This window comes from Cydia splendana, chromosome 20 (genome assembly GCF_910591565.1).
Source record: "Cydia splendana chromosome 20, ilCydSple1.2, whole genome shotgun sequence".
Lineage (NCBI taxonomy): Eukaryota > Metazoa > Arthropoda > Insecta > Lepidoptera > Tortricidae > Cydia > Cydia splendana.
The window spans coordinates 2,180,215-2,196,260 of record NC_085979.1 but is presented as its reverse complement, the minus strand read 5'-3'; the positions used below and the strand labels follow the sequence as shown (position 1 = coordinate 2,196,260).

General features: G+C 36.0%; 2 protein-coding genes across 3 annotated transcripts in view; both read right to left on the bottom strand.

The window, feature by feature from the left end:
- Positions 1 to 16,046, bottom strand: part of LOC134800719 (gastrula zinc finger protein XlCGF26.1-like) — a 140,175-nt gene that overhangs the window by 85,695 nt on the left and 38,434 nt on the right. The window lies entirely within an intron of this gene.
- LOC134800882 (uncharacterized) lies at positions 372 to 7,854 on the bottom strand. Of its 2 annotated transcripts, none has more exons than XM_063773419.1 (6): positions 7,287 to 7,854; positions 6,771 to 6,854; positions 5,783 to 5,854; positions 5,526 to 5,675; positions 4,402 to 4,548; positions 372 to 925 (listed from the first exon to the last, which is right to left on the bottom strand). In XM_063773419.1, exons 1-6 carry the CDS (start codon positions 7,567 to 7,569, stop codon positions 444 to 446), a joined length of 1,218 nt encoding a protein of 405 aa, XP_063629489.1. In that variant the 5' UTR covers positions 7,570 to 7,854; the 3' UTR covers positions 372 to 443. The 2 variants fall into 2 exon arrangements, with proteins under 2 accessions (XP_063629489.1, XP_063629490.1); XM_063773420.1 differs by having other exon boundaries at positions 4,402 to 4,545.

Here is a 16,046-nt window from a genome sequence, read left to right as displayed (position 1 = left end):
ACGAGAATCGGTTAAGAATTGCGACCTGTAGAGGAGAACATCCGGACATACGAAAGCAAAATGCCCGAGTCAAAACGTAGACCTTCGCTTCGCTTCGGTCAACAATGAAACTCTATAATTTTCAACAAAATGAAAACAATATTCCTTTTATTAAAATATATTTAAAACCGGGTCCAACGCGATTTTTTTTTACTAGGACATCAGTTAGCTGCGACCACGACCACTGAAACCTGTGTCGAAACGTCGGAAATTAAGGTTACACAATAAATTCGCGTAAGACCAGGTCTTAACTGTTTTAATATGTGATCAAAATACGAAAGTTCAAATTTAATATGCCTTTTTTGCTTTAGTTTTTTTTTTACAATCTTCGCAATGTATTTTTTATTAAAAATTATGATTTCATGATATTGTTTAACTCAGTTATCAATTACTTAATGTAGATCCTAAGATTTTATGACGTAGATACATACCTCTCTTCTTATTACTTCAAATACTTGAGGACAAATCCCAGACTCGATCTTAAGTCCTGCAACCATTTTATTTAGAGTCGATCGCGACGGCAGGATAAAAATTTTGTGCAGGAACCTATAGCACTTAGGGCTTTGTTTCATTATCGACAGTGCTATTAGTTTTTCTTCCAATGAAAATCGACGCCCTTTCTTATTTTTATTGCAAAGGTTGATTTGCATTTTCAAAATAGTTTTCGCATACGGATTCATGTCTTTTGTCAATTCTTGAAAGGATTTCTCTTTGTTGAATTTCAAGGCCCTCTTAGCCCTGTGGTAAAAATCTGCCTGACGTTTAGATTTTTTATATTCGTCGTATATCATTCGGCCCGTTGGTGTCAGGTTCATTAATTTCCCAATCAATCGTTTCCTCTGCTTCTGTGGCCTTTTCGCACTTTGAACTTTAACTTCAACAACACCTGAAAAATATAAGCATTTAATTTAATTTAGGAAATTTTTATGTGGACACTTACTAGTGTCCGACCGAAGGTTCGGTTTCGGTTTCGGTTTCGGCCAGTTTCGGCCAAAAAATCATGTTTCGGCTGTAGTTTCGGTTTCGGCCAAAAAACGGCCGAACCTTTCGGCCGGGCCGAAACTTACGAAATGGTACTTCGTACTATGAAACTAAACTATGTGACAAAGACCAAAAGTTGGGGAATAAGTAGGACAACAATATTAATATGTACCTACATAATATACTGATTCATGTATAGGTACAGTAATTAATTGGTTTATTATCAAAACAATTCTACTAATGAGGGCGCCACTAGACGCAGTCTTAAGAGGCTGTTAATACCTATAGCACGCACACTGTCTAATTGTATCGGAGTAAATGAAATAGCACTGTCGCATGTTACTGGGCCTGGGCAAAGGAATAATAAGAAAACTCATCATCTTCCTCGCGTAATCCCGGAATTTTTGCCACGGCTCATGGGAGCCTGGGGTCCAATTGACAACTAATCCCAAGAATTGGCGTAGGCACTAGTTTTTACGAAAGCGACTGCCATCAGACTGACCTTCGAACCCAGAGAGTAAACTAGGCCTTATCGGGACTAGTAGTAGTACGTAAGAGTTTACTACTACTACTAGTACTACTACTACTACTAGTCCGGCTTCCTCACGATGTTTTTCCTTCACCGAAAAGCAAATAGTAAATATCAAATGATATTTCGTATACCTATAAGTTCCGAAAAACTCATTGGTACGAGCCGGGGTTTATACCTGCGACCTTCGGATTGAAAGTCGCACGCTCTTACCGCTAGGCCACCAGCGCTCAAGGAAATATCTCGCTTTTTAATACAATGGACGTTGGTTGGAGTTTGTGCTCAACTACTTATCCTGAACCCTGAAGCACGGCTTTGACTTCGCATGAAAGTTCGCCTCACTGGGGTACTTCGGACTTTTAGGCCCAGGTGAAGATCGGTACCCGGCCTTGCGATATTTTAACAAAAAATTTCGCGCTCGCTGCGCTCGCGTTTTTGTTTTGGTTGACCCTGTATCTACATGTTTACTTGACTGGTGAATGAATAGAGTTAGACTAAGAAAATTCTGCAATTATTTTGATAGCATACGCAGTGCAACTAGTGCAAATGTTATTTATACGTAATAATTTCATAGAAGTTTTGACGTTTATAATAACACTTGCACTGCGTGTGTTGTCAAAATCGTTGCAGAATCATCTTGGTCTAACTCTAGTAATTTTCTTAAAAAACTGCTAAAGTAACGTCAATTTCAAGGACATTGGGTGTTGACAGCTCCATAATATGTGTGTAAAAGCGGTTTTATGACATTTTTTTAACGATTTTAACAAGTCTACAAAAGGTTCGGTTTCGGTTTCGGTTTCGGTTTCGGCCGAAACTAGAGCCAAAGCCGAACATTCGGTTTCGGTTTCGGTTTCGGCAAAAAAACATGTTTCGGTCGGACACTAACACTTACTTAATCCAAAATCCTTCCTAAATCGTAAAGAACCGTATTCCGGATAGTATGGGTTCTGGGCCATGTCGCGTCCCGAAGTAACTTATATATCATTAGATATAGTGCATAGCCTATATCGAAATGCTAGGAACACAATTTTTGGCTCCGTAACTTTGTTTAGACTAGTTGGGAGGTGAACATATCAAAAGTCCCCGGCTGTAGCCCCGGTGCTGGGGGGTAGAGGGGGGTAAGCAGGTCTAATTTTTCGGTTTTTCACTGATATCTTGGAAACTTTGCGTCTTAGCGACATCCCCCCCCAAACAAATGATACCAAACACGGCCTATCAGCTTCACTAATGTAGATATCAAGATAAAATTGAAAGCCCTAAAATAAACTTTCAAGAGCGGATATCTCAAAAACTATTTAAGATATCGAAAAACTTGACTTAATAAAACTTGTAAAAAGAATTATCAGCTTTTAGTTTGTCTTAGTAGTCATGTCGCTAAGACGCAAAGTTTCCAAGATATAAGTGAAAAACCGAAAAATGAGACCTTCTTTTCCCCCTCTACCCCCAGCACCGGGGCTACGGCCGGGGACTTTTGATATGTTCACCTCCTAACTAGTCCAAACAAAGTTACGGAGTCAAAAATTGTGTTCCTAGCATTTCCCTCTATACCTTCTTATTGCTTGGCCTATGTAATTTATCTGTAAAATATTGAAACATTGTATTCATACTTTTCAAATGACAGATTCAGTTTTTTTTTAACATTTTAAAATGTTTGACTTTGGCCATAATTCAATTTAAATGGAAATCGTTACCGCCGCGCGCTACAAATTATTATTCACAAAAAATATATGAGTGCCTATTATAAAGTGATACTTTTTAGAATGAGGAATAAATGAGCTAAATTGTCCAATATTTTATTTAGTATAAATCACTACACTGTGATTGTAAAGGCCAAAATTGTCCTAAAAATACATATAATATTCATTTTTTGTGCAAAATTCAGTTTATTTGTATGAAAAGGTATAACGATTATTTCAAAAATGAATTCCTCGTCTCTAAATTATACAAAAATGATATATAACTTGCCCTTATTGCTAATAAAATGAAGAAATATAGCATAGATTAGACCTGGGGAGCCGACTATTTCCCCTCTCCCCTTCTTTTGGGTATACGGTATGATTTCGTTGCTACCGGGCCAAATTAGCGCATTCTCCTTCTTCCTCGCGTTATCCCGGCATTTTGCCACGGCTCATGGGAGCCTGGGGTCCGCTTGACAACTAATCCCATGATTTGACGTAGGCACTAGTTTTTACGAAAGCGACTGCCATCTGACCTTCCAACCCAGAGGGGAAACTAGGCCTTATTGGGATTAGTCCGGTTTCCTCACGATGTTTTTCCTTCACCGAAAAGCGACTGGCAAATATCAAATGATATTTCGTACATAAGTTCCGAAAAACTCATTAAAAAAAATTAACCAAATTAGCCCATTATTTGGTAATAAGAGTATGCAAGGCATCTAACACAATAATAAAACGTCTATGAACAGAAATGGGAGACATATTTTATAAGATTTGACAATATCCTTGAAGAATCTTCAGACATAAACGGCAATTAAGCCACCAGTGTTGGGTTGCCTATAATCATATGCCCACTTTGATTAACAATGAAACTATTTTTCCGTGAATGTACTCGTAAACCCCTATCCGTTAGTATGCGATTCATTAATGGACGCACCATGGCCCAAATCGGGACACGGTTCTTTGTAACTGCGTTTAGTAAGACTCTGACTGCACTAACTAGAACCATTTGTTTAGTTAGGATGCCAGTTAGGACGATTGAATTAGTGTGTAAAGCGTTTTTATATGTTTTCCGAGCAAAACTCAATCTCCCAGGTACTTTATACTTAATTGTACTACAATGTACAAATTGCGGCTAAAATATCAAATATAAATATTGTCAAGGTAAATACTAACTTTGAACTTGAGACTGTTCCCTTGGTGAATTGGTAGAGGTAACCTCCTCAACCGCAACACATTCTGGAATATTTGCTTCTGGCAAAATCTGCTGCTCTTCAGCATTTGATTGTTTGATTGCAGCTTCAGCAGTTGTTACAAAGACTGCTGAAACAGAAATAACAATTATGAAACAATCAGTCTCACACATATGGATCATGCCTCAGTTCTAGCAGGCTCGCACGGGGCATACTCTAGTTAGACTTACACATGATGATCGTTATTCAAGAATTTCGAGACCTGAACAGGTAAAACTTAGTTTCATTAAAATTACTAGTTACACAAATTGACTTCTGAAATTATTAAATTTCCATTCACTTAGTATGGAAAATGGTAACGAAATAGGAATATAAACCTTGGGGCTTTTTTTCTCCTATTAGAACAGAGAGACTTCGTGATTCTGAGCACTTAAAATAGAATGACACATTTATTTGATTTGATTTTTCATTACTCAGTGACTATCATCATATTCATAACGCGAAAGACAGAGTGAGATAACCCTATAATGGGCATAAGAGTGTTAGAAATTGTGTAAAATTGAACTCTATCACATTGTAATAAAGTTTCAAATGATAGTGGGGAATAGGTATATTGCCTTTGCTTTAAAAATGATTAAGTTTAAGTACTATTTTATGTAAACACTGTCATTGCCATACAATAACATAAAATATTGCCATTGCTTTAAAAATGATTAAGTACTATTATATGTACTGTCACTGCCATACAATAACACAAAATAAGTTTTTGGCCAAAATTTCATTTTTGGTACAAGCTTTTATCGCCGACTGTACTTTTTTTTCCACAAGCAACGAATACTCATCGAGACAATTCTAAGAACCCCAAACACAATTAGGTTTCGTTGTTTTATCACGGAGTTCCTATGGCCACCTCCGGTCTCCATCATCAGATCACCTCGATGACACCATAATATTGCATTGTCACCCGACTTACATATGTATGTAAAATTTCAGCTCAATCGGAAACCGGTAAGTGGATCAAATTTAACTTGCAAGATTTGATTACACACAGACAACGGTCAGGTGAAAGTAAATAAAAGCTTGTAAAAATGATAAGAATTCACTAACCTTCATTGTGTGACTGTACACTAGGTGAAATACAAGCTGTAACCTTCTCAGCTACAACAAGTTCTGTAATAAAGCTGCTGCATAGTTCGGGCATGGTCTCCTTTTCAATGTCTGAAGTTGTCGGGACAGGTTCTGTGGCTATAGAAACGGCTGTAACATAAAATAGCACTTTAATTTTTTTTTATAAGATTTACTAATAACTTGTGATAATATTAAAATACATAGGAAATAGTGTCATATTCATTTATTTAGCTTACCCATAGTCTGTTTTGGTGTATGGCCCACTGCGGTTGATTTAACCCCCGATGTGGATGGAATGGCAGGAGACGCTAAAACAGAAATACATAATAAACACATTAAAACCGTTGAAAATTATTGTTAATAAGGGCTTATAATTATTATAAAATATCTTCCAAAGGACCTACACAGTGCACATTGCTACAAATTTGTTATGGGTAGTTACGGAAATACTTCTATGGGATAACTTTGGCTTTTCTTATATACATGCGTAATTAAAATGTACGTATATTGGTAAGGCATGTAGGTCCTTCCTCTGACAGTTTTGTTTCCTTATTGGAAATATTACTGTGGTAGGGTAGAGTGGTAAAATAAATTCATTGCCTTCCAAAACGGAGTTATTTAGAAAAAGTATATTTGAAATGGCGCCAAATTTTTTAATAAAATTCCTATTGAACTAAGAAATACAGATGACATGATTAGTTTCAAAAGTAAGTTATTTAAATTTTTAGATAACAAAGCATATTATGTATAAATAGATTTTAATTAACTTTTAAATGATAATTTTGGATGATAAATATTTAATAACATATAATTATAGTGTATGTGAATTTTTGTTAGATGATTTTGATAATTAATGGTAACTGCGCACAGCATGCAGTCACAGTCCATAAATGAAAAATTGTATGCCTTACGGCACAACATAGTGATACAGTGATGTATATGGGACCTGTACTTATGTTTGACAAATAAATACTTTTGACTTTTTTTTACTTTTGTGGTGATATTTTATAAAAAAAAATATTGCCCATGGAAACACTAGCCATGCCTGACCTTAATACAAGAAATTGATTCTTTACATTGCTTGCAGATCTAAGTACCATTAATGAAATATATATGTGCATAATAATATTAATAATGTCTTTGATAAGAAGGCATTAATTTGCACCTAAAATGTAATTGAGTATCTATCATGGCTATCATGCATTTCAGAAAAATTAAACAAACCTTTTTGAGGCACTTGTTGACAGTATGTGTGGTCGTCATGTGATTTACGAACATATGCATGTTCTTTCAGCGGATCCATGTTTTCTAAAATTGATAACAAAATATTATTTTTAAATAACTAAAGTGAAATGTGGTATTATTTATCTACAAATTCTGCATGGTGTTTTTTTAGGATTGGGAAATTTCTATATAAATAAAATAATTAATAAAAGACTGCAACACTTGCCAATGATATCTTTACCCAAAGAAGTACAAAAATGCTAAGCTAAAATTAACACACAAGTGTTAAGATATTAATATCGATCGCATGAAATAATTATCTTACTAGAAACATATGCTCTTATTACAGGAATAAACAAACACTTTGTATTACCTACACATAATAAAATCACCATGCCGTGATTCATGAGTCATCAATTGCATAGAAGTTTATGACATTATCTTTTATGGTCGTAAATGATACGAATTAGATTAGACTGATTTATTATATCACTTCTTATCATTTTCTACACTTACCGGCATTTTCATGAGATGGGATCCCACTGTTAATCTCATCTTGACTGAATAACGAAGGATAAGCCTTCGCGTTGAGACGCCGTGTCGATGCCGAAACAAACCGCTGTTCGAAGTGTTTCTCACAAATAAAAGCTTTTCGAACTTGCTCCGGCGACATATTTCCAAAACCATTTGTTTCCAAACACTTCAACCACATAATGAGTCTTTTCTCAGTACTAGGAAAACGGTACAAAGTAAAAGCGTCCTTTCGCAGAGTTTTACACACACAGCACTGATAATACATTTTGCACAATGCATAAATGCTTGCAGAACTGGGTGATGGATGAATCACAAATAAAGCGGAGAGGATAAGTACAAGAACTTCACTCGATCAACACTTTATTGCAATTGAAAATAATTTAAACTGTTCAAAGTTTTCAACAAACATGGGCGACAACCACTGACAACTGACGTTTAGGCGACGATCGGCCAATCAGAGCGCGGCAAGTTGTCAGTATCATCTAAAAGCAACATGGCGCTATCGTACACATTCCGTTGTACGTAGATTAACAGCCGTGCATAGACCTATATAATAGGGACAAGACATATTGTTCTATACGTACAATTGCTTATAGAAATAGCACCCATTTTGACGGCACACACATAAATATATATCTATCTCGTTTTTACTCAGCACTGTAACCCATAGCAAAAAAAGGTGACAGTATTTCAGTACGGACATAAAGTGTTCCATGAAAATACGTAAATACCTAATGCGGCCGAAAATCCGCCATGTTTAGTCACGCAAATGTCATTGTCTGTCAGTTCAGCAGGTACTTGTCCTGTCAAAAAGTCGTGGTGAAAATTAAAATTATTAATTATCTTTCAATATTTTGCTTGTGATTGAAAATAATTGAAGCCAAATGTGAATAATTACGTCGCGAATATGCCAGTGTGTAGTGTATTAGGGTGCGGCATAAGAAAACCACCAAATCAGCCATCTTTAACCATACACAGGTACGCTATAATTTACATGAAAAATATTGGTTATTGTTAATGTTCCTGGGAAATTTAAGGATGTTTCACATTATAAATAGCAAGGTTCTTCTGTGCAGTTATAGATCATGAAGTGATTGGATTTATTTAACTATATTTTTACGCTTAAATAATGTAAACATTTCAGCTAGGGTTGTACTTTATTTATCGAATTTGATATCGATATATTATGATTGCCTATTTATATTTTCTTATTTTATCATGCTACCCCGCTTCAAACCAACTAAATTATCTTAATTTAATAATTAAATCATTTTTATAGCTTACCAAGAAATGAACATAAAAAGAAAGAGCTGGAGATGGAGACCCTGACCGACTCTCGGGAGCACTCGGGTCCGTGGGGTCGTTACTCCACAAGCTGCCCTGCGGGCTTTTTTATATCATTTTTATAGTTTTTTTATATAATTCGACATTAAGAGACCATATACATATAGTTGTAATTTATAAAATGGTTAATGTATTGTTATTATTTTGACGTATAAAAATGCCCTTGTGGCCTATTTGCTGAATAAATGTTGAAGAAGTTGAAGAGCGGAAGTCATTCCTTATTTTTGTAATAAAAAAATGTTCTGAAGGTGTTTTGTTTTTTTTCACCCGTCGCTTAATAAGCTTGAATTTTGTATCGCTCTCACTTATAGATACGGCGCACCAAGGTCGAGGTGCAGTGCGGTAGTGTGTTACAGACTTCAGGGTTAGCAACACAACAAAATTGATTGTAATAGAGAGGTAAAGTCCAAGAAAAACACGTACACTTATTCTGACATCCAAAACAGATGGCGCTGTACTGCGCCATGTGTTTTGCGGTCACTAAGTTGTCAAACGTCAACTTTTGAAAATCAGTGTTACCGCAAAAATCGCAATATGTATTGAGTAGTACAGCGTCATCTCGTTTACCTGTCAAATTTGAAGCACGAAATTGTCCTAGACTCCACACATCTTACTAAATCAAAGTATCTTTTCACATAACAATATACTAATAAAGAATTTTTATTTATTTACTTACTTCCTATTAAAACATAAACTCCACAAATAATACATACTTAGTATTTTAAATAAAATGAGCCGAGAACGTTAAAAAGGTATCGATGTATCGATAAAACCTAGTAACAGTAAAAATCTTCTGGGCAGCACTAAAACCGCCATGTTTAGTTCTAAGATGACGTCACAGTGGCACGCATAATTCGTAGACGTTTCACTTCCATAGGTTTCATATTTCAGTGCTTAGTTATTCACGCCATCTATCGGAATTGTTACTTAAGAAGTCGTACTAAGAACCCGACCAAATTGAGTGGGTTGTGCTTGTTATGTTGCCAGGAGTATTGGAATGTGTTTTTGATTTTGTCGCATTGCATGGACGCACGCGCACCCGTTTACACTCTCGTTTCGTGTCTCGTTCCGCGGCTCGACTCGCCGATTGTACGCGATTGTAAATTGGTTATTAGAATTTTGTCTATGCGTAAAAACTTGTTCACACGAACGATTTCATTTAGCATTGATAATAATTGCAAAAATTAACAGATATTTAGCGATGGTAATGGTGGCGCTACTGTCACTAGGTGACAGAACGGGACAGTCTTACGTATCTTTCAGTAGGAGTGGCAGCGAAAGCGCTATTATTGGTTGTCCTTGTTACGGTCTCGTGTAGTTGCGTATGATTTGTCCCTCACGGACGCGCGAGTATAGCACGTCTATAGGATTCTACCATCTATGACGGAAGATCATAGAATCGGAAGATAATGGATGACAATCGTAATGGTGTTGCTACTTACAAAAACAATTATTGAAGAGTTATAGTTAAATTTATTCGCATTTCTATAGGATCCTATTCTAATCGTAAAATGAGACTGTAGATGGTTTAATAATGGAAATCTTTATGTGAGATAAATGAAAATCATTGTGACGTTTAGTTTAAGTGCATATCAACAAACCGGGGCCATGTTGTCTGGTCAAAACGTGTTAAAATAAAATATTGCGGTTTCGTAAACGAAACAACTTTGGTTTGAACGGAAATATTTATGTTATTAAGAAGTGATAAAATAGAATGAACAGTGTTTAGATACTAACCCGGAAAAGGTCCATAATTGAGTGCAAATGTGTATTTGAGCGAGAAATGGTTAGTTTTACGTGCATTTTGCGGACGCAAGTAACGAGTGCATTTTGAAAACAAATAACAAAAATCATGTAGTTTTCTGTAGTAAATCTATATTGAATTAGTAGAATAGTGTAGTGGGTGAAATTAGTGACGTGATAAAGTGGTGAAAATAGTATTCATCTGCAAGAAACGTGCGTTCAACAAATAAACACGTGAGTAGAAATTTTGGCAAGCCTAGAACAATTGTAGGATATATTAGTATATAAAACGCATTATAGCTTGTTTACATTATATGAAATAATACTAAATTGACGTTCAGATCTTTCAAGCGTTTCAATATGAATATAATCACATGCTTTCTTGGTTTTTCTAAATGGAATTCGGTTAGTAACACGTTTTCAATGGATTCCATAATAATGTGTTCGTAGGTATATACATAGGTATTTGCATTATATGACATGGTTTTCATGTGATAAATAAAATTCTTTGTTAGTAATTTAGTGCGAAAAACACTTGAAAAATAAAACAAAACAATAAAACACTTTGTTATAAAAGCCATTGTTAAATTTGTCGTCACTTGTAACTCTCCCGTGGTCTAGTGGATATCAAGGTGGACAAATGTATGAAGATTACTTGAACGTGGAATGGGTTCGAATACCGGCAAGCAAATAAGTTTTTTTTTGTTTAGTTTTTTTTAAATAATTCGTTTTAATTTATTAGACTTGTTTGCAAGTTTATTAAGATACTTAGGATCCTTTTAGAACTTTATTTTATTTTATTTGTTTTAGTTCCGTGGTCTGTTTTTCTTACAATCTTTCTATACAAGTTATTTTGGATATGTATCTACGAGTAGCGTTATAAAATAAACTGGAGTTATGAATAAACTTATGTTCAGTAGGCTATTTTTTTTAAATTGTTTACACAAACTAATTGTTGCACAATGTTTAGATAAATACTTACCTACTTACTCTTTATATCAAAGATGGATTCATTACCTACCTAACCCTTCCAATGCAGTTGTATTTGTATTAGGAGCACCTGGGTACTTAGTTCTTAAAATACCTAGATATTCATTCACGTATTTTTGATCACTCGTGCGGCATGTTTCAGAATGCCTAGGCCTCCATTTTTAAGCACTCAGTGCATAAACGAGTCAGTAGGTCTCACAATAGTAATTTGAATACCATGGCTAATAATATTATGATTCGGATTTTTTTATAGGTACGTTAAGTCAAACGGTGTGTGTTTTATAGTGTAAATAGGCTGGTAAAAATGCATTAAAACGGATAATAATTTTATAAAATTTTAAAAAAACTATAGAAATATGTTTTGCAGCATTTATGTTACTATACTTTATGATTCGTCACTTCTATAATTTTTGATTTATCATCATCATTATAAATGTCTTATAAATTTTATTTTTATTTATTTGTGAGCATGTTTGCATTATTTTGGCTGGCCAATGGGCTAATTATATAAAAACAACGTACAAGTAGAGTCAATCATTATGGTTTTAAATGTATTAATCGCATAATCGCTTTAGGTCAGTTTTTTTTATATATTCGTGGCTGTGCGTGGGTTTTGGAGTAGTGAGATTAAGGTCGTTTAAAGGCTATACAATGTACGGTTATGAGCAATAGTTAGACGTTACAAGCAGCCGTGTGAACTGCCATGGTTTGGCAGCGGAATGACGCGAAAACGCGTTTCAAGTTCGACTCTTTTTTGTCTGTATACTTCCGCGGTGGTTTATTGCATAGTAGGTTTTGATGCCGCGCGTTGAACGACAGTAAGTGAGCGAAAGATAGGGATTATAGAGAAATTAATCGCGGAGCGTTATCATAAAATCTAACAACAAAAGTGCAGATTTTTCTTTATGTGCGTATCATTTGATTCTAATACTTAGTGTCAAAGTACTTTTAACTAGTAATTATTAAATAAATAAACATAAAATAATATATATTAATTGGAAAATTGAGGGATATTAAAATCATCTGGGAATCATCTAGAAATGTTGGGCTAGTATGGGGTTAGGACAAAATGAGTAAGTTTTTTTTCAAATGATTATGTGGCTATAAATATAAGTTTATATATTCTCATTTTGATTACTAATCGACGCGTTGGCTGTCTGTAGAAATCAGTGTGAAAGTGTAACAGAGGAGGAATGAAAATGTGTGTGCATTGAGTGTTTATAGTTATGACTTTGTGGTGATTTATGAAAGAGATGTATGATATGAGATGACGGATGCTAAGTGGACGTATGTACTTTTATTGGAAAGAATGGATTGATACAGATAGACAAAGGCTGGAGGGTAATCAAACTAGATTTGTCGGTATTTGCAGGGGAACAAACTGGGGGGGAAGGGCATACACAACTAGCCAGAAAAACCTTATCGGTAGGTTAAAATTTCGACCCATTCACAAGGGTAGGCTTTTATGGCTAGTACTACACAAGGTAATAAGACCCTTACGAAACCCACACACTCATATTGGGTGAGATATATCTGACACTCGACATATTTTAAGGGCCGTGAGCGTCTAAAAGGACGAGGCTCTTTTCAAGAGGTTAATTAGATACAATTACATATCTTATGTTGCTTTCAATATGAGGTATAATAATAATAAGCAAATATTTTGTTTATTTTGGTATTTTTTTTTTTAAACAAAAGTATCTTTATCATACCATATTGGGGTATTTACTTATGTCAATTTTAAGTTTGTTTATATATAAAAAAAAAAATATACACATCCAAACAAACTTAAAGGTCGGTATATTTTATTCAAGTATGAGACACGCGCCAAGAAAACGTGGTTGAGGGTGATAAGGCAATGAAATTGGTTCGAATTTTGGCGATGGAACTTGAAAGCTTCGTACTTATAAAAATTAAAGGTCTCTTCGTTTTGCTTGGGGAGTTTTTGCTGTCTCAACAGATGCTCTTCTACGGAAGTGTACGGCGCAATTCGGGTAGAGACAAGAGTAATACTCGACGCGGCCGGGTTGAGCTGGCAAGGACGGGTTAACTAGTAGCCTATTAGATTCACAACCTAATATCTTTGGTGGAGCGAGGTGACTGGGGAAAAAGTTGTCATGGTTCATTGACAGAATTCTGATGAACTAATTTCAGAACTGAATCATTAAAGGTCACTTAGTATTGAGACACACACTACACGTTTAGAAAAGGGGGGATATATCCGACTAATCTAGAGTAGATTGAAGTCTTTTACAAATTACTGTAGTAATTCATAAAACACTTAAATCGGGGGCGAACTGTGACTAGTCGTATGCCTATTGCCTAGTAATAACCACATTTTTCATTGAAACACAGAAAATAGAAAGGAATACCTTGTAATACTAAAGACCTCTTCAGTCGCATATTTCATTCATGATTCCATCGAATATTCTAACAATTGAAACTTGAAGCAATTCCATGGTAATCCATAATACTTATCACGTGTCTTTCTTTTTTTTTATTCTCTATTTTAACTTAGAAATAAACAAAATAAACCTTCAGGAAATAATCAACAACAAATTGGTATTGACGTTGACAATAAAACTGATGAAGATAGCTCGACGTTCCGTTACGCTGATGCTCTAGTACAATTTCGAAACATAAAATCTAAAAAATCATAAGATAAATAAAAATATTAAAATAATTATTTCTCTATATTCCGGATGTCTTAAATAATATATTAGATACTAATAAACATAAAAAAACTTCAATACAGGAACGTTTTTCAGAAGTAAACTAAAAAATATCTCAAAGAAAAATAATGCTTACAAATTCGTACGTGATGAGTTTTCGAACGTTCCCTTTTATCATAATTTAGTCTACTCCAACTGACTACTCGACTATTGCCTATGAATGTGTGCGTAGATGTCATTAAAAATAGCTCCGTCTTTCTCTAAACTGCGTGAGTAAAAAGGACATGATTTATATTCTGAAGTAAGCAATAGTGAACCTTAATATTTAAGACATATGGTTTAGTAAACAACCTGGAACTTATGATCTTTCTTCTTGAATCAAACCTTGTTACACGCCACGAGGTTAATGACATCTTCCTCAGTTCTGGTATCCTGGTACTTTTGGTAAACGTTTGTCTCAATAAGACACCTGTTGTCGGTTACCCGCCCGAGGCAAACGACATCTTCTGCAATTCTGCCATCCTGGTACTTTTGGAATAATGTTTATGCTATTATGTCGCCGTTATGTCGCTATTATGTCGCTGTTATGTCGCTGTTATGTCGCTAATATGTCGCCAATATGTCGCTATTATGTCGCCAATATGTCGCCGTTATGTCGCCAATATGTCGCCGTTATGTCGCTATTATGTCGCCAATATGTCGCCGTTATGTCGCTATTATGTCGCCGTTATGTCGCTAATATGTCGCCGTTATGTCGCTATTATGTCGCCGTTATGTCGCTATTATGTCGCCAATATGTCGCCGTTATGTCGCCAATATGTCGCTATTATGTCGCCGTTATGTCGCTGTTATGTCGCTATTATGTCGCCGTTATGTCGCTATTATGTCGCCAATATGTCGCCGTTAGGTCGCCGATATGTCGCCAATATGTCGCCAATATGTCGCTATTATGTCGCTGTTATGTCGCCAGTTGTCTTTGTTTTGATTCATGTCGCCAATATGTCGCCAATATGTCGCCGTTATGTCGCTAATATGTCGCCGTTATGTCGCTATTATGTCGCCAATATGTCGCCGTTATGTCGCTAATATGTCGCCGTTATGTCGCTATTATGTCGCCAATATGTCGCCGTTATGTCGCTATTATGTCGCCAATATGTCGCCGTTATGTCGCTATTATGTCGCCATTATGTCGCCGTTATGTCGCTATTATGTCGCCGTTATGTCGCTATTATATCGCCAATATGTCGCCGTTATGTCGCTATTATGTCGCCGTTATGTCGCCGTTATGTCGCTATTATGTCGCCAATATGTCGCCGTTATGTCGCTAATATGTCGCCGTTATGTCGCTATTATGTCGCCAATATGTCGCCGATATGTCGCTATTATGTCGCTGTTATGTCGCTGTTATGTCGCCAGTTGTCTTTGTTTTGATTCATGTCGCCAATATGTCGCTGTTATGTCGCCGTTATGTCGCCATTAAGTCTTTCTAGGTAATGTCGCTATTATGTCGCCAATATGTCGCCGTTATGTCGCTATTATGTCGCCAATATGTCGCCGTTATGTCGCCAATATGTCGCCGTTATGTCGCTATTATGTCGCCAATATGTCGCCGTTATGTCGCTAATATGTCGCCAATATGTCGCCGTTATGTCGCTAATATGTCGCCGTTATGTCGCTATTATGTCGCCAATATGTCGCCGTTATGTCGCTATTATGTCGCCGTTATGTCGCTATTATGTCGCCAATATGACGCCGTTATGTCGCTAATATGTCGCCAATATGTCGCCGTTATGTCGTTATTATGTCGCCGTTATGTCGCCAATATGTCGCCGTTATGTCGCTAATATGTCGCCGTTATGTCGCTATTATGTCGCCAATATGTCGCCGTTATGTCGCTATTATGTCGCCGTTATGTCGCCAATATGTCGCCGTTATGTCGCCATAGTAAAAAGGTATAAAAGGCCGGTGCGGAGCGTTGGGGATTCATTCATTC

What these genes read in the sequence shown, in the direction of transcription:
- LOC134800882 (XM_063773419.1), bottom strand. Translation starts at nt 7,569, where the DNA reads ATGTATTATCAGTGCTGTGTGTGTAAAACTCTGCGAAAGGACGCTTTT. An exon ending in TACACCAAAACAGACTATGG is followed by an intron (nt 5,676 to 5,782) that starts GTAAGCTAAATA and finishes TTTATGTTACAG; the next exon opens with CCGTTTCTATAGCCACAGAA. An exon ending in GGAACAGTCTCAAGTTCAAA is followed by an intron (nt 926 to 4,401) that starts GTTAGTATTTAC and finishes TATATTTTTCAG; the next exon opens with GTGTTGTTGAAGTTAAAGTT.